The 21,525-nt window shown below is 46.3% G+C and overlaps 1 protein-coding gene across 2 annotated transcripts in view; it reads right to left on the bottom strand.

The window, feature by feature from the left end:
• Positions 1–20,400, bottom strand: part of LOC137417339 (uncharacterized) — an 83,929-nt gene extending 63,529 nt beyond the window's left edge. Inside the window, exons 1-2 of one of the 2 annotated variants that reach the window (XM_078770590.1) lie at positions 20,223–20,400; positions 6,874–7,306 (exon numbers count right to left, since the gene is read on the bottom strand). In XM_078770590.1, coding sequence (XP_078626716.1) covers positions 6,874–7,294 — 421 coding nt within the window. In that variant the 5' untranslated portion in view covers positions 7,295–7,306; positions 20,223–20,400. The remainder of the gene's footprint in view (positions 1–6,873; positions 7,307–20,222) is intronic. The other variant, XM_078770591.1, reaches the window with a different exon arrangement.
• Between the last annotated feature and the right edge of the window lie 1,125 nt (positions 20,401–21,525).

Here is a 21,525-nt window from a genome sequence, read left to right as displayed (position 1 = left end):
ATTAGGAGGTTGGAACCCACACACTCACCAGGGATGGACAGAGGAGATGTGGAAAAGTGGCCACAATGGCGCTGGAAGGGACTGCACAATGAAGCAATGGTTTGGAATGCAGGGCGTTACTGGGGACCCAGCGGTAAAGTCATGGTGAGACAGAGGTGGAGGAGACAAAGAACCACCCAAATGGGGAGGGGAAACAGACTTGCAATTGTAGACCGAGTGAAAACACCAATATAAATGAATGGGATGAAAATGAGAACGGCAGATGAGAACACAAAGAACGACAGAAGGAACAGGGAGGTGAAGGAGAGAAGGAGTACAAGGATGATGAGGAACAGTGAAGACTGGAAAAAGAACTGGCAAACAAAATAGTGGTGATGAGATTGACACCATTTGGGGAAAGACCACAACTGCATGATATGAGAAAACAACCGTAGGACAAAAATGCTGTTTGGACGACACCCAAATACACAAGGAATGTGGAGTAATCCACTAACCCATCTGCAAAAGTCTCAACATTGCAGTTCCAGAAAGCTCATGCTATCATTATCCGGAAGCAATCACTGAAAACAATGAAGTAATTCCTGGTTCAGGTACAACCTAATTATCCCATCGAGCATAGAAAACAAAGCATTGTGACCGGATATCATTCGTGGGTTCAAAAAAAGAAGGGAAAACCCTGTCTCCTGCAATATGGAAGAAGGGCTAATTATAGGATCCGCATCCGGAACTTCACCAAAATCTAACCAACACGTCCTCATCTCACACATGCACAACCTGTCCGCCCACCCACCACGTTTCATCTGAATCCATCCATAATGTTTTGAGATATTCTGCTCACAGACAAACAAACAGGGGTGAAAACCTAACCTCCATCTATCTACCTTTGGTGGCAGAGGTAGAAATAAATAAATAAATCACAGAGCATAAAGGTTACTTCATGACATGCCATGTTGTATTAAAAAAAATACGTCACGTACCAGACATGGTTGTTAGTCCATCATCCTGAAATTGGAGACTGCACACATCACTGAGCCCAATTCCACAGAAACCAGAAACCTTGTCCCAGTGCACATTTTGGGATCCGAAAATCTTTTCACAGAAACTGGAAAGTTCTCCAATAACATTCTCCAACATTTAGCCAATCACAGCCGTTATCTAATCAGGTTGAGATAATGACATGAGGGATAGATATCTTCAATAAGAAAGTAAAATGTTCAATGGTTTTTTGAAATATCGTGTACACAAAAGTACATGGGATAAATGATAGGTCGGTCGAGGCTACAGTAATATAGTAACAAAATTATTTTAGCACATATCGTAAAAACAAAAAAGGCATCCGTTGATGGTAAAAACAATTTAAAACTTTTTTTTTCTGCCCGACTTTTTTTTTTGCCCTTTTTTTTTGATCGTCTCCGATCTTCTCCAAGGGGAAAAAAAATATATACTTTAATTGTTATTTACAATCAACGACACCTTTTTGGTTTTTTCCTGTATTGGCGATAATTATTTTGATACTATATTATTTTGTTGCAACATATTACTGTATTATTTTGTTACGATATTATTTTGTTGCTACATATTGCTATATTCTTTTGTTACAATGTTATTTTGACACTGGATATTACTTATTTTGTTATGTTGTTACATACCTGTCCCAAGCTTGGTTTAAAAAAATTCCATTAACAATTTACAAGTTATTTCAGCGGACACACAGACGGACAACCGAAGAACATAACACTTGCATATCAGAACATAACAAGGAACTGGAACTTTTGTACATGTTCACAAAATGTGAGTTGTTGTTGTTGTTGTTGTTGTTGTTGTTCTCCTCCTCTTTCCTTTATAAGGGGGTCCAACGGTACCAAGCTTCTGCCCAGCCTTGACTGATACTCCTCCACTCCCCTCCGTCCTCAGGAAACTCTCTCCACACTCCAACCACCACCACTTCAGCGATATCTTTCTTCACACAATCCTCCCACCTCAACATGGTCTACCTCTCTTTCTCCTACCATATTTGCTTAACCTATCTGCTTTCTTTGCCATTCTTTCTTCCCCCATCCGCACCACATGTCAAGCCCATTTCAGCGGACATTTCACCAATGTCCCGGTCCAGCTCATCTGCACACCAATCTCCTCCCTCAGTTCATCCATTGTCCTTCTATCCACCCTCTTCACTCCCACAATCCTCTTGACTCAGTAGTTCTTGCAAACCTGCAGTCTCTGTCATTGTATCTTTGTCAGTGCCACCGTCTCAAGACCAAAAAGGTAGGCCGGTGTTACACACCACATCAGAACCTTCCCTTTCATGTCATTAAAATCTGTCTGCCGTTACACACTGCACCCTCCTAAACACTTTTGCACACACCAAATTCCTCCTCCGCATCTCTGCCTCTGCCTTACTCAAACCTATTTCCTTGTCTGATCTTCTTCCCCTCCAACCTGATATTCATTTGTTTTCTCTTCTGCCCAACCCACATCACCTTGGTCTTCTCCATGCTCATTTTCAGCCCGTTTCAAAAATGCCTCCTTCGACTCCCAAAGTACTTCCTGCATCTCCTGCCCACTCCACTACCACAACAGTCTGATCAATCTCACACAATATCCTCAGAATATCTTTCATGTATACCTTTCATATTTCATGTGTCCCCCAATCTGATTGCATATACAAGGTAACATGAAAAAAATGTTTTAAAATGTGCATCTAATTACATTTTTTTTGCTATTCTACCATTTGGTATTCCATTTTTGGTAATGTACCAAGGGGGCAGGGTCAAAATTATACTGCTAATACAACTTATTGCCATGTGATCCGAACAAACAAGTAGATTATTTTTACACAATCGTTCAGGAGGAGACAGCATGATGGACAGAGAAACGGATGGACAGAGCCGATTACAATATGACTACAATGAAGTGTCTTCATATTTTTCAAAAAGTGTGAGAAAACAAGGATAAGCCTTCCATGGCTGAAGAGAGATAACAAACTACTTCCTGCGTGCAGATAACTTAAATGCACCATTAAACATTGAACATCGAGGTATTTAATGCAATTCCCACCGCCCAACCCCCCCCCCCCCCCCAAAAAAAAATAGGGGCAATAGACCCCGATTTTTCAAATGCTGTGAACAAACTTTGGTACATCACGGGTGATGAAGGTTGTGGTCAAGTTTCATCAAAATCGTCAATGCAGTTTCAGATAAGAGAGCAAATAACCATTTTAGGATATCATGCGTCTCACCAGCCTCCACCCAACCTCCCTCCCACCTCCTTAAACCTCCAACTTTGTAATGCCATGTATAAACTTCAGTTCCAACACACAAAATATAATTTTACACAAGTTTGGTCACAATCCCATCAGCAGTTTCGGAAAAGAAGCTGCAAGTGTTTATGGATGGACTGACGACGTGCCATCCCATATGCTCCCCGGAAATATGTTCCAGGTACACTAAAATTTACCTTGTGCCCCACATCAAAAATCCACCAATATTAGACAATATAAAACTGCACCAAAACAGATTACACAAGTTAACAACAAACAACAACAACATGCATGTTAAAGGCCATTTTCCCTGCGAGAGCGGGGGTTAGCCTTGCGGTCCCAATGGCAATCTTCTCCATTTTGCCCTATTTTCTGCATCTCTCCTTGTTAACCCCCTTGCCCGCATTTCTTCTTCCACCATCTTTAGCCAAGTCTTTCTCAGTCTTCCCCATCCTCGACTTCCTTCTACATTCATTTCCATCACTCTTCTCAACCAGTCACTTTCATCCTTCCTCAAAACATGACCAAACCATCTCAACCTGTTCCTCTTCACAGCATCAATCACAGGCTATATTCCCATCATCTTTTGCAATTCATCATTTGTCTTCCTCTCTCTCAATGATACTCCACACATCCACTGAACCATTCACATTTCCACCCTTTCCAGCCTTTGTTGCTGCTCTACGTTCAATACCCATGTCTCGCTCCCATAAATCATAACACTTCTCACACATGCAGCATACACCTTTCCCTTCAGCGACAACAACACTCCCCTCCTCATCAGCCTGCCACTCAGTTCCCAAAACTTCTTCCATGCACATCTCACTCCAGCAACCGTTGCCGAGTCTGATCCACCTTCTCCATTCAGCATGTCACCGAGGTAGCAAAATGTTTTCACACCTGTCAGCTTCACGCGATCTCCAAGATCCAACTCAACATTTCTTCCATCTGCAGCTCCCTCTGTGCACACCTTACATTTGAATGTAGCTGCCACACTGGTTAATGACCCTCTCAGACCACTACATTTTTGATGAACCCATTCAGCGCACATTGTACATTGAATGGAGTTCACTCCGACACCCTTCCTGCACACAGCACAGGGCCACTTCCCAGTTCTTTCCAACTCACCACAAGCTTTACCACTTGCCATCACCTTCATCTTTCCGATATTCACCTTCAGACCTTTTGTCTCCATGCATTCCTTCCACTTGTTCATCTTTTCCTTCAGTCCATCCATACTTTCCGCAATCAACACCAGATCATCTGCATACAACAACTCCCACGGTAAACCCTCCTTTACGTTCTGAGCCAGCACCTACATCACAGCCACAAATAGTAGTGGACTTCGTACCGACCCCTGATGTACTCCCACCTTCACCTCAAACTCACCACTGTTCCCGTCCTTCATCCTTACAGCTGTGGTGCTCTTTTGTACATTGCCATCACTACTCTGGTCAACCATTCCTCCACTCCTAACTTCCTCAATGCCCATGTCAATACTTCACGTGGAACCCTATCGAATGCTTTCTCCAGATCAACAAACCCAAGAAACAACTTCTTCCTCTTCTCCACGTACTTCTCCTGCAACTGCCTCACAATAAAAATCGCGTCTATCATTCCTCTTCCTGGCATAAATCCAAACTGCATTTCGTCAATCTTCACTTTTTTCCTCATCCTCCTCTCCAACACCCTTTCCAATACCTTCATTCCATGCTCCAATAACTTTGTCGCTCGGTACGAGCCACACTCCAGAGGGTCACCTTTCCCCTTGTATAGAGGGACGAGGGTACTCAGGTCCCAATCCACTGGAATGCGGCCTTCTTTCACCACCAGATTACAGATCTCTGTCATTCTCTTCACACCCCAACTTCCTGCTGCCTTCAACATATCTCCCACAACTCCCGTCGGCCCTCCCGCTTTTCTACTCTTCATTGCTTTTATCGCTTCCTCAACTTCCTTCTCAGTTATCTTCTCTGCCGGTCCTAAAACTGGGTTACTCTCTCTGTTGCCATCCCCTTCATTCTCTGTATTCAACAGAATTTCCACATATCTTTTCCATCTTCCTTTGATTCCATCTGGGTCCACAACGATTTGGCCCACTTCATCCTTCAAGCAACTCACCCCCATCACATCACACCTCTCTTTCGCTGTCTGCTTTGCAATCCTGAATACCGCTCTCTGACCATCTTCCGAATCCAAGCGTTCTCCGAACATTTTCCTGCATGCCTCCTGCGCCTTTGCTATCTCCTTCTTTACAGCCTTCTTGGCAGCCTTATAACTTTAATGCTCTGCTTTTTCTGCTCCCGTACCCTTCGCCTTCTGCCACTCCTTGAACTTCTTCCTCTTCTCGTCAATCCTCTTTCCAACTTCATCATCCCACCACCATGTTTCCGAGTGCCTCGGTGGTCCTTTTTTCCATCCACATACCTCACCAACGGCTCCCAACAAACTATCTTTCATTGACATCCAACCACTTTCAAGCTCAATCACATCATCCTCTACCCTACTGAGCCTCTCTTTTAATGCCTACCTTGCTGTCACCTCTTTCAACCTCGACACCTTCATTCTCGGTTGGTACTTCACCCGCCGAGCTCTCCTCGCACCTTTCACCCTTATGTCGCAGACAACCAAGTGGTGCTGTGAAACAGCCTCCTCCCCCGGGATCATCTTTGTGTCCCGGAGGTGCCCCCAATCTCGCCTACACACCATCAGGTAGTCATCGGTTGTCGTCGACCCACCTGACGTGCATGTAACAAGCGTATTATCCTCTTTCTGGAACTGAGTATTACAAATCAACAAATCAGCTCCATCAGCAAACTCCAAAATTCTTTCACCTTCTCCATTTCTCACACCATATCCGTAACCCCCATGAACCCCCCTCAAAACCGTCCACTCCTTCCCACATGTCCATTTAGGTCTCCTCCTACCACAACAACTTCCTCATCTTTCACGTTTTCCATCAGCTTCTCTATCGCACACCAGAACTTGTCCTTCCCTTCATCGCTCCGACCAACCTGCGGAGCATATCCCGAGATGACGTTGACCAAGAGCTTTCCAATCATCAACCTATCACTCATTCTCGTCACACTCACCACACTGTCTACAAACTCCTCAGAAAACAGGAAACCAAAACCATTCATGCCCTCCAGGCACCCTTGCCACACAAACTTGTATTTCAGTCCCAGCCTACCCTTCACCATTCTCACACCACTTCCCTTCCAACTCGTCTCTTGCACGCAACATATGTCCACTCTTCTTCTGACCAATACTTCCACCACTTCTCCTGATCTACCTGTCATTGTTCCTACATTCCATGTCCCAAACTCAGAAACCGATCTCCACTTCGGGCTGTACCCTGCCCATATGTCGTTGTAATTGTCATGGTTCTCTTTTTGAGGCAATGTTTTTTGGGTCGGATGCCCTTCCTGACGCCAACCCTTTTAGTCGCCTCTTACGACATGCAGGGATAGGGTGTACCTATTCTAAACCAGGGTACACACCGGGAATTTTCAGAATATTTTCAGATCACACAAGTTAAAATAATACAAAAAAAAACAATGGCAGAAGATCAAGATATTTGTTGATGTTTGATGTTGTATTAAAAAGTCACATACCAGACATGGCTCTTGACCCATCTTCCTGAGAGCTAAGGCTGCTGACGTCACTGAACCCGATTCCAGAGAAACCATGAACATTTTCCAGCTGCACATTTTGGGATTTGAAAATCTTTTCACAGAAACTGGAAAGTTCCCGAATAACATTCTCCAAGTTGACGAAAATACTTCCCAACAGAGAAGACCCCGCAATTTGGATATCTTGCGGCTTCGAAATAGAATTCATAAATTTGCTGAAGTCAGCATACATCGCAAATTGTAATTTGTCTTTGGCGAGAGAGAGGAGCTCAGTCCGTAATGGACCCGACTCAGTACAAACTCGAATAACCTTCTGATGCTCAATTCCAAGCTTATCGATCACTGCTTGGGCTGTTTCTGCTCTTAGGCCTTGGGACATGAGCCATTCCAAGAAGCTCTCCATTGCACCGATGACCTGCCAGGGACACAAATCTTATGTTAATCACAGACATTTTTTTTTTTTTTTTTTTTTTGGATACGAGATCGAGGCTCGTGAAAGAGCTAACATTAATCACACAAAAAGACAAACCGACACACAAAACACAAAAAACAAGGGGAGCGGCAGACAAGATGGGGAGAGGGGGAAGGACACAAAAGAGGGGGAAGAGGGGGAAGGACACAAACACAACATTTGAGAGCAGGGACATCGGGAGGACTTGGGGGGAGGTGGGAGAGGAATAAAACATATGAAAACTGCAAGGACTCTGGGGTGAATTACCGGGGGTAGAAAAGATCAAGGTTTTCGATGGGGGAAGATAAGAGATGGTGGTGAACAGCTGTTTTAAAGACCTGGAGGGAGGAGTGGGATTGAAGGGAGTGGGGGAGTTTGTTCCAGAGGCGGGAGAAAAGGGGAATGAAAGAGTGAAGGTGAGCAGAGAGCCTAGACTTTGGCAGTTTAACCATAAGAGGGTTGCAGGCAGATCTTGTGCGACCTGAAGGAATATTGGGGGGACAGAGCACAGAGAGAGCTGGGGGAGCAAGGCCGGAGAGGAGTCGGTAGAAGACAGAAAGACCACCAACCTGCCTGCGGTGAGTGAGTGAAAGGCCCTCGGTGTTGACTACATCGCAGGAGATTCCAATGATTCTGAAAGCTTTGGCCTCAACAGCGTGAAGCCGAGCAAGGTGTGAGGCAGGAGCACCAGCCCAGAGGGGGGAACAGTATTCCATTGAGCTGCGGATGAAAGCCTTGTATGTGGTGAGTAGCTCAGGTGTGCCAAGGAAGGACTTCACACGATGGAGGATGCCCAGTCGGCGACTGGCTTTGGAGGCCAGATTTGAAATGTGGTTTTCCCAAGAAAGATCATGGCAGATAGTGAGACCCAAAAGCTTGAGTGACAGAACTTCTTGGAGAGGATTGTTGAGAAAGTAGATGGGAGGGTTGTCCAGTCAGTCCATTCGGAGAGACATTGTAAGAGTGTGAGATTTGTCAGGATTGAAAGACATGTTCCACTTGTTTGACCAGTCTATGATTTTGTCCAGGTCTGCAGAGAGTGAGCGGGCTGCAGACTGCCGATCTGAGGGATGAGGAATGGAGCAACAGAGAGTAGAGTCGTCAGCAAAGAGATAGAGAGGATTTTCAAGAGAGTCAGAGAGATCATTGATGAAGACCAGAAAAAGCACAGGGCCCAGAACACTACCTTGGGGAACTCCAGCCTGAACAGGAAGAGGAGATGAGAGAAACCCATTCAGGGCCACACGTTGACTACGACCAGAGAGGAAGTCCGCCAGCCATGCATGGAGATTTCCATGGATACCAAAGGAGGAGAGTTTGGTGAGCAGAGCAGGGTGCCAGACCGTATCGAAGGCACGTGAAATGTCAAGGGAGACAGCTCTAATTTCCTGTTTGGCGTTGAGGACCTCCATCCATTGTTGAGAAAGCAGAAGCAGCATGTCCAGAGTAGAGTGACCAGGTCTGAAACCAAATTGATGATCAGAGATCAAGCCATTGGAGAAGAGGAAAGATTAAATATCTGAAGCAATGATGGATTCCATGACTTTGCTGATAATTGGGAGAAGGCTGATTGGTCATGTTATACATGTAAATGTTATACATGTTATACGTGTTATACATGTAATTTTCTTCACTCTGTTTGGAATGCTTTGTGAGTTATTTCCATTGACAATCCAATAAATTATATTATCCAATAAATGCGGGCTTTTGCATCCAGTTTGTTCACCCGCTGTGTCCCATTTTGAAAGATTTCTTATCAATCAGCATCTGACGAATGTCAGTTTTTATATACAGAGAAAAAAATAAACCCAGAGTAAACTAGAGGAGACCATTCGGCCCATTATGATGCGCCACGTAAACACCAGACAAATTTCATCCACCAAAACGATGCAATTTCATTTGGGGAATGAGGAGAGAAATGTGGATAAGAGGATTTGGCACGACCAGCGATATCCCAAGCATATCAAATACAAATGGGGAAATACATTTATTTAAAAAATACAATTCACCAGATGTCCGTTCGAAGGTAGCGCAAAAACGGCTCAACCGACCGCAACAATATTTTGGGTGGGTAATCTGAGGACCCCCTGGAGTAAAATAGGCTGTATTGTTATTTACAATTTTTCCAAGTTTTCCAATTTTCCAGTTTTTCCAAACACGATGGAATAATATTTACCGATATGAACAGTGATGTGGCTTTTGTTGAAATTATACGTACCAGGAGAGAGTAGATCGATTCCTGATGAACTCTCCCTATATAAACGTGCAGCTCCGAAGTAACACGGCAGCGTGTGCAAAGCGACTGAGAAGCAGGTGTAGCGGCCGCTTCCGACTTCCGTGTTAGATTCGGTGCGCATTCTTCACACATAAACGTGCGACTTAGAAAGACGTATAGCGGCCGCTTCTGTTTTGCAGAATTCAATCTATTTTCAAAATGGGCGTCAGGTACTGTTTAGATTTGATGATTTGCGTGTGATATGATTCAAAAGATGTTTATATGAATCGTTAAAAATAAAAAAGCCTTCAATTTCTGATATTTTGCCTTTCATTTGGGCTTCCTAATTGAAGCCCCACCCATAGGGCGGGTGCCATTGCTCGTCTTAATAATTCAAAGAAAAGAGAAAAAAGCAATTTTTTTTGTGTTTTTTTTTTCGGGGTGTGGGAGGGGGTTTGGGCGATGGCTGTTCTTGGATGACAACATCAACCACACACCACCCCTTGATGAAACCCCCCAGACACGACACTCCACTTCACTTCACTTCGATGCACACAATCTCCCAATCCATGCTCAAGTCACAAACGTCTTGCCAATATCCCAACACTCTTCTATCTCCAATGCTTACAGGTACCTATCTAATCCTAATTTAAACTTATCTATTGGTTATGTTGCCATTGCCTTTCTGAGAGACCATACCATGCATTAACTACTCTCTGAATGAAAGAGCCTTGCCTGACTACAGTATTAACTCTTCTTTTCTTTGTGAGGATGTGGCCCCTGGTCCTGTCACGAAGTAGTAATTTAGCAATGAAGAGTAGAAAAGCAAGAGGGCCGACGGGAATTGTGGGAGATATGTTGAAGGCAGCATGAAGTTGGGGTGTGAAGAGAATGACAGAGATCTGTAATCTGGTGGTGAAAGATGGCCGCATTCTAGTGGATTGGGAACCGAGTACCGTCGTCCCTCTACACAAGGGGAAAGGTGACCCTCTGAACTGTGGCTCGTATGGAGCGATAAAGTTATTGGAGCATGGAATGAAGGTATTGGAAAGGGTGTTGGAGAGGAGGATAAGGAAGAAAGTGTGGATTGCCAAAATGCAGTTTGGATTTTTACCAGGAAGAGGAACGACATACATGCTTTTTATTGTAAGGCAGATGAAGGAGAAGTACATGGAGAAGAGGAAGAAGTTGTTTCTTTGGTTTGTTGATTTGGAGAAAGCATTCGATAGCGTTCCACGCAAAGTAGTGCCATGGGCATTGAGGAAGTTAGGAGTGGAGGAATGGTTGATCAGAGTAGTGATGGCAATGTATGAAAGAGTGTGCACAGCTGTAAGGACAAAGGAAGGGAACAGTGGTGAGTTTGAGGTGAAGGTGGGAGTGCATTAGGGGTCGGTACTAACTGCACTACTATTTGTAGCTGTGATGGAGGTGCTGGCTCGGAATGTAAGGGAAGGTTTACCGTGGGAGTTGTTGTATGCAGATGATCTGGTGTTGATTGCAGAAACTATGGATTGACTGAAGGAGAAGATGAATAAGTGGAAGGAATATATGGAGACAAAAGGTCTGAAGGTGAATATCGGAAAAATGAAGGTGATGGCAGGTGGTAAAGCATGTGGTGAGGTGGAAATAACTTGGAAGTGGCCGTGTGCTGTGTGCAGGAAGGGTGTCGCAGTGAACTCCATTCGATGTACAATGTGCGCTGAGTGGGTTCAACAAAAATGTAGTGGTCTGAGAGGGTCAATAACCAGTGTGGCAGCGACATTCAAGTGTAATGTGTGCACAGAGTTGCAGATGGAGGAAATGTTGAGTTGGATCTTGGAGACAGCATGAAGCTGGACGGTGTGAAAACATTTTGCCACCAATGAGACATGCTGAATGAAGAAGGTGGATCAGACTTTTTTTTTTGCTTTGTATACAAGATCGAGGCTCATGAAAGAGCTAACATTAATCACATAAAAAGTCAAACGGACACATAAAACACAAAATAAGGGGAGCGGTAGACAAGATGGGGAGAGAGTGGAAAAGACACAAACACAACATTTGAGAGCAGGGACATCGGGAGAAATTTGGGAGGGGAAGGGCTTGGGGGGAGGTGGGAGAGGTATAAAACATATGAACACTGCAAGGACATCCAGGAAAGAAGTTGGAATTTCAAAAGTGTATCTGGGGTGAATTAGCGGGGGTAGAAAAGATCAAGGTTTTGGATGGGGGAAGATAAGAGATGGTGGTGAACAGCTGTTTTAAAGACCTGGAGGGAGGAGTGGGATTGAAGGGAGTGGGGGAGTTTGTTCTAGAGGTGGGAGAAAAGAGGAATGAAAGAGTGAAGGTGAGCAGAGAGCCTAGATTTTGGCAGTTTAAACATAAGAGGGTTGCTGGCAGATCTTGTGCAACCTGTAGGAATATTAGGGGGACAGAGCACAGAGAGAGCTGGGGGAGCAAGGCTGGAGAGGAGTCGGTAGAAGACAGAAAGACCATCAACCTGCCTGCGGTGCGTGAGTGAAAGGCGCTTGGAGTTGGCTTCATCGCAGGAGATTCCAATGATTCTGAGAGCTTTGGTTTCAACAGTGTGAAGACGAGCAAGGTGTGAGGCAGGAGCACCGGCCCAGAGGAGGGAACAGTATTCCATTGAGCTGCGGATGAAAGCCTTGTATGTGGTGAGGAGCTCAGGTGTGCCAAGGAAGGACTTGGCAATGGCTCAGGTGTGCCAAGGAAGGACTTGGCAACGGTTGCAAGAGTGAGATGTGCATGGAAGAAGTTTTTGGAACTGAGTGGTGTGCTAACGAGGAGGGGAGTGTCGTTGAAGCTGAAGGGAAAGGTGTATGCTGCATGTGTTAGAAGTGTTATGATTAATGGGAGCAAGACATGGGTAATGAATGTATAATGAGGGGGGATGGAACATGGGAGGAGAGGGGGAAGGAGCGGAAGGGGGAGGAACGGGGGAAGGGGAGGGGAGGAGGGATGGGGAGGCAGGGGAAAGGAGGAGGGAGGGGGGAGGCAGGAGAGGAAGGGGGTTCATATATATGCTGGTGGGTGAATGGGGTGAATGTGGCATTCATCACGTTTCTGAGGTAAGTGTGATGCTGATCAGGAAGAAGAGGAAGCCGTACCACCAACTTTGTGCACTTCCGGAATTGTTTGATTTATTTGTATTCAAATGTCTGGTGATTGTTTTTTTATTTATTTATGCAAATGTGTACTCGTATATAACTTTCATTAATTAAAAAAGGCTTAGGTACTATCGAGTGATTAAAAAAAAAAACTCCAAAAAAACCATCTTTTTTTTCATTGCTTTTATCATAGTCAGTCTTCCATGTGTGAACTCGTCGACAAATTCAATTCTTTTCACTTTTACGTTTACGTTTACACATGGTAACCTAACTCGCTCGCTCGCCAGATGAAGATCCTGAATGACTGCAATCAAATAAACGACGTCTTGCTAATGCCACGTTGTGGGCGTGGCCAACATGGCCTCATGCTCCCAGGTGATTGGCTAACTCACTCGCCAGCCTGACGAAGATCCTGAGTGAGCCTTAAAAGGTAACCAATAACATGCAAATTGATGGCGCAGGCAGTGATGTATATATGGGGCTGGGGTCTCATGCCTTCTTCCTTGGAATCTTAAAATTTGTCACGTGATCGCTCTGAGCTGTGGCAGAGGCAGAGGCTGTAATGTTCAGAATCCAAATGGAAATACACTAAGTTATGGCTAAAAATATGGATCTAAAGATGAAAGAAAAAAAACTCGGCCTCGGACAAACCTTGGACAGACCCCCTCCCTCCCCCCCCTACACGCACAGGAGCCTTGACCCCTGTACATTCGCAGAGAGTGCAAACGGGCAGGGTATCAGGCAACTTAAACTTGGCATCCTGACCTGGCTCGTACGTCCAAACTTAATTCTTCAGAAGCTGGTGATCAGGCTGCCAACAATAATCCCCACATAATCCCAATGCAGCCTGCGTAGGAGTATAGCCACTGATATATAGTACAGCAGGCAGCGTGGAGTATGGCGGCGAGGACGGAACAGCATGTGATCGCTCTGAGCGAATCAGTGAGCTGCTCTGGCACAGGCTCAGATCAGTGTATGATGTTCCTCGCTGAAATGCGCTAAGTTAAATATGAATAAAAAATATGGATCTCGTCATCGGAGATCATTTTTAGGTCGGCCACATCCTTCCCAGGCCCAATGGCCATGCCTATGCCAAAAATAAAGTACGTGAGCCTCTCCGTCTAGGAGTCTATAGGTAACACACACACACACACACACACACACACACACACACACACACACACACACACACACACACACACACACACACACACACACACACACACACACACACACACACACACACACACACACACACACACACACACACATTTATTTATATAGAAAGATTTCATTCAATTTAAATGAACGTTTAAAAGTGTAAAGTAAAAACAATTCCAGGTTTTACCACCATTTTATCCAGTGGCTATTGCACCACCTTATCATTCTAACATGTCACAATAAGGGGCATTCTTGGGGAAAATGCCAGGGGCATAGAAAGGACCCCTCTATATGGTATGTGCCATGTGGCAAACTATCGAAAAGAAGGGACATTCCATATCTAGTATAAAATGCCAAACAATACAAAATAAGGGACATTCAAAAATATTGCGTGCATGCTGGACTGCCCTTGTGTTCTTAGGATGAACCAAGTAATGTTCTCGGAATGTTCATATGAAGAGGCGCCCTACATCTGGCAAATAAAATACATTTACTTCTTCATGCAGCTGTATGATTCAAATTGGCATTTTCCCCCAAGAATATCCCTTCTTTTCTATTGTGTGCCACTTGGCATGTACCTTACAGAGGGGTCTTTTCTTTAGTTTGCCACATGGCACATACCATATAAAGGGGCCTTTTCTATAGTTTGCCACATGGCACATACCATGTAGTGAAATCGTATTCGAACTAATGCTGAACCCAGGTGATGATCGTTGCTTGCTGACACCGCTAGGGGCGCGGCTATAAGACCCGCTGCGGTCGGTGCTCAGGGGGGACTTCTCCTGTGACATGTTACATCTAATGGACTCGCTAATGGTACGCCTGCATAGAATATTAAGTTTGCTTGCATTGAATGTTATGAATGGACCCATGTGATGCCAAACCTTATTCCTATTGCATTTCCTGTATTTACAGAATGATGTCATGGTCTTAATGGAATTAAACCAACAGATGGACTAAAGTTGTGGACCCGATTGGTTTTTCACAACACTTAATTCCATTAACGATCTACCGACATGGCGGGCAACAAGACGCTGTTGGTCGCACTATTCTGCGCCGACCCGCAAGCCTCGGATGGTGGATTGCAACTGAAGCACTGGCTGAAAACGTTGGAGAACCATTTCGCTGAGCCTGAGACCGAGCCGACGGCTGTCGCAAAGCTAGCAATGCTGCACTCCAAGGTCGACTACAAGGTGTACAACAGTATTGCACAATGTGCGACGTACGACCTCGCTATTGCGGAGCTCAAACGATTGTACATAAAGGAAAAGAGCCCGGTGTATGCTCGACATTTGCTATTAACGCGACGCCAGCAACCCAATGAGCCAATGGATCACTATGCCCAGGAGCTCCGGCAACTCCTGCTGGACAGCACCCGGGAGCCCCGGACTCATGAGCAGGCTCAGGATGACCTTCTCCTAGACGCCTACGTCACTGGGGTCTCCTCTCAGGACCTAAGGCTCAAGCTCCTGGAGAAGACCGACCTGACCTTTGTGGCGGCACTCGAGCAAGGAAAGGTACACACTGAAGCGCGGTTGCAGTCGAACGCCTATGATCGCACGCGCCTCTTGGCGGGAACCTCGCTACATGCACGGCCGGAGAGTGCTACCGCCGAGGGAGTAGAACTGAATGGCCTTGAATGCGACCTTGAATGGGCTCATTGCGGAGCCTACGAGCCGAGCTCGGAACACGGCACCTTACCTGGCTTTGAAGGACAGGGTCCCTCCTCGCGGGCCCTGGGTCGCTCAATCGACCTTGGCGAGAGTCACTGAACAGCCACAACAGTCTCATCCTCAATCGGGCACGGCACATGCATCCTTGACCAGACTCCGGGCCACGCGTGGGGCTTTGGAGCCTCGCGAAGCCCCAGCGGTACGTTCTCGTCATGTGTCTCAAGAGCGTACAGCGTCCACTGGCAGCGACACGAGTTCGGTACCAACTACGGTGGCCCTCACCTGCCAAACGGCGATTTCGAATACTACAGAGGCCCATACTCATCAAACGGCGATTTTGGATCGCAAAGCACCGGAATGCATGGGAAAGCTCTCTGATGGCTTTAACGGATTCCTCATGAACAACAAATACTCCGGCAATGACCGCAAAACTGCAGAATGCATGGGAAAGCTCTCTGATGGCTTTAACGGATTCCCCATGAACAACGAATACTCCGGCAACGACCGCAAAACTGCAGATTGAATGGGAACACACCCTGACAACTTATACGAGACTCCAGGGGCACCCTCTGATGCCCAGAAAACTGCCGCTGGCATAGGATCCGCCCGCGAGGCTCGGCCGACCCACTCGGGAGGTTCGGTCCCACTCCCAGCAGGCTCGTCCGGCCTGGCTCAAGTCCTTATTCCCCTCATGGTCGAGGCCATTGCGTGCGGGCCTTGGTGGATACAGGGTCTACGGATAGTTTTATCGACCAGCGACTAGTGCACAGGCATGGTTGGCAGGTCTTGAGGTCTACTAGACGGATCTTCATGGCTTCCCAGGGACTTCGACTCAGCACGAAGGGGGAATGCCGATTGAAACTCGTGATAAAGGGACGGGTCTTCCCAGATGTACACCTTATGGTCTTACCTGCTTTATGTGCTGATATTCTGTTAGGACACGATTTTCTTAAGCGACATGGACGTCTGGAAATGGAGTTTGGTAGGCCTGACATGCTTGTTGTGGGGGCTGACGCGCTTGCTGTGTGTGCCCGAGCGAAAATGGAAATCCAGCCGCTTTCGCTGTTCCCCAATCTAACCTCTGACTGTACCCCTGTAGTGGTAAAATCATGGCGCTACTCTCGAGCAGACATGCAATTCATTGCGGACGAAACGGCTCAGCTCTTGAAAGACGGTATCATAGAACCTAGCCGGTCACCGTGGCGAGCCCAGGTCTTGGTGGTGCGAAGCGATGCCCATCGCAGACGCATGGTAATCGACTATCCCCAAACGATTAACCGCTTTACACAGCTGGATGCCTACCCCCTTCTGGGGATGGACGCGCTGGTGCGACAGGTGGCCCAGTACTCGGTCTACAGCACTCTCAATCTCCGTAGTGCGTACCATCAGATCCCCATCTCTAGGGCAGATCGTATCTATACCGCTTTTGAGTCGGGGCAACGGTTGTACCAGTTTACTCGATTGCCTTTTGGGGTGACGAACGGGTTCTCCTGTTTCCAGAGGGCCATGGATGACCTCATTGCAAGGGAGAACTTAACCGATGTTTTGCTCTACCTAGACAATCTTACGGTTTGTGGGTATGACCAAGGGCACCATGATGCTAATTTGAAGCGCTCCCTCGAGGTCGCGCAGAGGTATCACTTAACCATGAACGAGGATAAGTGTCAATACTCTCGATGCAAGATAGATCTTCTGGGGTACACCGTGACCCATGGCTCTGTCGCTCCGGATAAGGAGCGTCTGCGACCTTTGCTCGACATGGCCCCTCCCTGCAATCGGGCGTCCCTGAAGCGCGGCCTCGGGCTATTCGCCCATTACTCAAAATGGGTCCAAAATTTCTCCGCGAAACTTCTCCCCATTGTGGCCTGCGACACATTCCCTCTGCATCCGGCCGCATTGGCGGCCTTTGGAGGCCTTAAGGCCGACATCGCCAGTGCCGCTGTGGTGACGATCGATGAGAGCGGGTCTTTCGTCCTCGAAAGTGATGCCTCGGATCAGGCCATCGCGGCGACCCTCTCCCAAGGAGGGCACCCGGTGGCTTTCTTTTCATGGACTCTTACCTCCGCTGAGCGGAGACATTCGTCTGTTGAAAAGGAAGCGTATGCGATCGTCGAGTCTATTCGGCGATGGCGCCCGTTCTTACTCGGGCGATGTTTCCAAATCATCACGGACCAGCAAAGTGTTGCGTTCATGTATGACACATGACACGCCCAGCACATTAAGAATGAGAAAATCACTCGCTGGCATATAGAGCTTGCCGACTTCTGCTACACTATCAAATACGGCCCGGGGAAGGATAATTGGCCGCCGATGCCTTATCGAGACCGGCTACGTGCGCGGGTATCGCCACTTTGGAGGGCCTACGCGTGCTGCATGCCACTGGGAGGCATCCGGGCATAACGCGTTTCGCTCATTTTGTGCGGCGTGGCAATCTACCATACTCGATTGAGGATATCCACCGTACCTGTCGCGACTGCGCTATATGCGCGAAAATCAAACCGCGTTTCTATAACCCACCCATGGGGACTCTGGTTAGGGCTATGAGGCCATGGGAATGCTTGGTGATTGATTTCAAGGGCCCATTGCCGGTGTCGAGTAACTCTCGCTATCTGCTTACTATCGTCGATGAGTACTCGCGATTTCCCTTCGCTTATACGTGCGTGGACATGACTGCTGCCACGGTAATGCGATGCTTACAGAATTTGTTCTCTATGTTCGGGTACCCGGCCTATGTGCATACTGATCGGGGTGCGGTCTTCTTGTCTCAGGAGGTGCGAGGCTATCTGCTCCAAAATAACATCGCTTCTAGTTACACCATGCCGTACAGACCCCAGGCAAATGGGCAGATCGAACGCTTCAACGGGCTTATATGGAGGGCCGTCATGATCAACCTCCAGACCCTCGGCCGGGGCCTCGATAAATGGGCTTGGTCGCTACCTGCGGCGTTGAACTCGATCAGGGCTCTACTGTGTACGGCCACCAACCAGACTCCCCACGAGAGACTTTTCCACCACCCCAGGAGCACAGGGTGCATACGGTCTTTACCCAGTTGGCTCGCTGAGCCCGGACCGGCCTACCTCAAACGGGCGGTTCGCACGAGCAAGTACGACCCCTCAGTGGACAAAGTGCAGATACTCCAGGCTAATCCTGAGCATGCTCGTGTGATGATGGCTGATGGACGTGAGACCACTGTATCCGTACGTCATCTTTCCCCATGTGGGATCGCCAACCCTTGTAGGGAATCGGACGAACCGATCGAACCAATCTATGAGACTATGGACTCTTCCTACGCTCCCGTCGCTGAAAGTCTGCCGACCCTCCCTTCGCCGCATCTACCCATGCCCGAAGGCTTGGCGGTACCCCCTTCATCACCTGACTCCAGTAGCTCCTCCGACGCCAGGGTCTCTGGGATACATGATGCCGTACCCGGGGAATTTCGGACGCGTGCTGGCAGAGAAATTCGCCGCCCGGACCGGTATGGTTGGGTCGACTGATGCCATGTTCCACGTCCTGTTAATGCTGACGCTCGCTCGATTCTAGCCGCTCTGCAGTGTAATTCTAATGGTGGGGAGAATGTAGTGAAATCGTATTCGTACTAATGCTGAACCCAGGTGATGATTGTTGCTCGCTGACACCGCTAGGGGCGCGGCTATAAGACCCGCTGCGGTCGGTGCTCAGGGGGGACTTCTCCTGTGACATGTTACATCTAGTGGACTCGCTAACAGTACGCCTGCATAGAATATTAAGCTTGCTTGCATTGAATGTTATGAATGGACCCATGTGATGCCAAACCTTATTCCTATTGCATTTCCTGTATTTACAGAATGATGTCATGGTCTTAATGGAATTAAACCAACAGATGGACTAAAGTTGTGGACCCAATTGGTTTTTCACAACGTACCATATAAAGGGGCCTTTTCTATAGTTTGCCACATGGCACATACCATATAAAGGGGCCTTTTCTATAGTTTGCCACATGGCACATACCATATAAAGGGGCCTTTTCTATATTTTGGAACAAACCATATAAAAGGGCCTTTCCCATGCCCCTGGCATTTTTTCCCAAGAACATATAATTATATAGATATATCCATCAAGTGAATTGGTTGAAAATTGACGATTTATGTCACCGTAATCTAAGACCTATTTCCCTCAAAAACAACCCACTACCAGTTTTGCGTGCCACTGATGCAGTGCCCCCCTGTTTCCGGGGGGCTGGTACTCATTTTGCCGACTTCAAAAGGATTACAGGCCGAGTCAACTCACGTGGTGTTATTTTAACGGCGTGACCCTAACATCTTAAAGCAGCCACATTAACCATGAAGCCAACACCAGGATTAGATTGACAGGTAATGAAGTAGAACGACACTCGGATCGCACAAACCTCCACCAGGATAAACAGGTAACATTTTGAATCCACTGATAGACCGGATCTGTATTCGGACCTGAACCTAATACTAATCAGTTGCCTCTTCTTTTTCTTCTTCTTCTTCATCATCATCGTCGTCGTCGTCTTCTCTCGCTAACCCATCCCATCCCCAAGTTTCGTCATAATCCATCCACTACTCTGACATATTGTGCTTTTTATTTTTATGTATGGATGTGTTAAATCATAATGTTCGCCCTATATCTCTATTAATATTATATGAAGAATCACTTCAAATGATCGTTTTACAGAATATCTTTCTCAGTAATAATAATAAAATAAGAAACCCCGAACAAACCTTTTCCTCAGAAGATCCGAACCGATCACTGTTTCAGCCGCTTGTGGAAAAGCAAAAGGACACGAAGCCGATATTAGATCAAGAAAGCCATGTTCCACGTGCAGGACGAAAGTGACTCCGGAAGTCCATCGCCCACCGTATTACCATGCGTGCCATAATCACCCAATCGGCGGTGTATGTGTTTTGCAACAATATAACACACATAACAACTGTTTATGTTTGGAATTCACATGTTATAATTCACGTGTAATTTATGTTTCGAATTCACATGTTATAATTAATATGTTGGGAAAACGGAAGTGACGTGGGGTTTGGAGAGTGGGAGGAGCTGAGTCAACACGGGGTTTTTTGAGGTCCAATGGGCATGCTGCGCTGTGTTGCAAATTTCTAATTAAACCGTTGATGTTACAACAAGTACGTTTTGTGTGATTGCTTGATACAACTAGATGGTATTCATAGCATACTAAGTTACTTACCCTGCATAGTCAACTTGGTGTGAACCAACTCTTCTGTTTTTGAACGTTTTGTGTTTTTTTATCCAAAATTGCTGCCAGACCACGTGAGCGATGACATCATCAATTTATATTCTCTAAATAATTGTTGCATAGATCACGCTCAATAAATTTCAATCTGATCAGACTAAGCGTTGTCCCGGTCGAATTATGACGTCATAATTATGGCACCAATGACATCATCGTCAACAACACATTCCCCATACGGAATTATTTACAATGAGCCACGTTTCAATTTTTTCCATGGAGTGGTTTCAGAGATATAGAGGTGAGAAGTTTTTCCCAAGATGGCGCATGTACCACGTGACCGTTGACGTCATAATAATCATTGGAATATTCTGCAGGAGGAGGCCCTCTTATGGTGAAAATTTCTTGTCAATCAGACCAAGAATTGCAGAGAAAAAAATTCATACTGATTGAATCAAGAGTTGTACTTGTCGAATTATTACGTCATAATGAAAGTACCGATGACATCATCATCAACACATCTTATTCACCAAGCGGAGTACTTGACAATGAGCCATGTTTCAGTTTTTTCCCATGGAGCGGTTTCGGAGAAATAGAGGTGCAACCTTTTTTTGATTTTCCAAGATGGCGTCTGTACCACGTGACATATGACGTCGTAATTATCATTTTTTTAATTCCACAGGAGGAGTCGCTCATATTCTGAAAATTTCTTGCCAATCGGACACAGTTTCAGAGGAATTTTTTTTTTTCATACTGATCAGATCAAGTGTTGCACTTGTCGAATTATGAGGTCTTAATGAAGGCACCGGTGACATCATTATCAA

Source organism: Myxine glutinosa, chromosome 1, assembly GCF_964187855.1.
Source record: "Myxine glutinosa chromosome 1, kmMyxGlut1.1, whole genome shotgun sequence".
Classification (NCBI taxonomy): Eukaryota; Metazoa; Chordata; class Myxini; order Myxiniformes; family Myxinidae; genus Myxine; species Myxine glutinosa.
The sequence above is the reverse complement of the archived record's forward strand: the minus strand, read 5'-3'. Positions and strand labels throughout refer to the sequence as shown.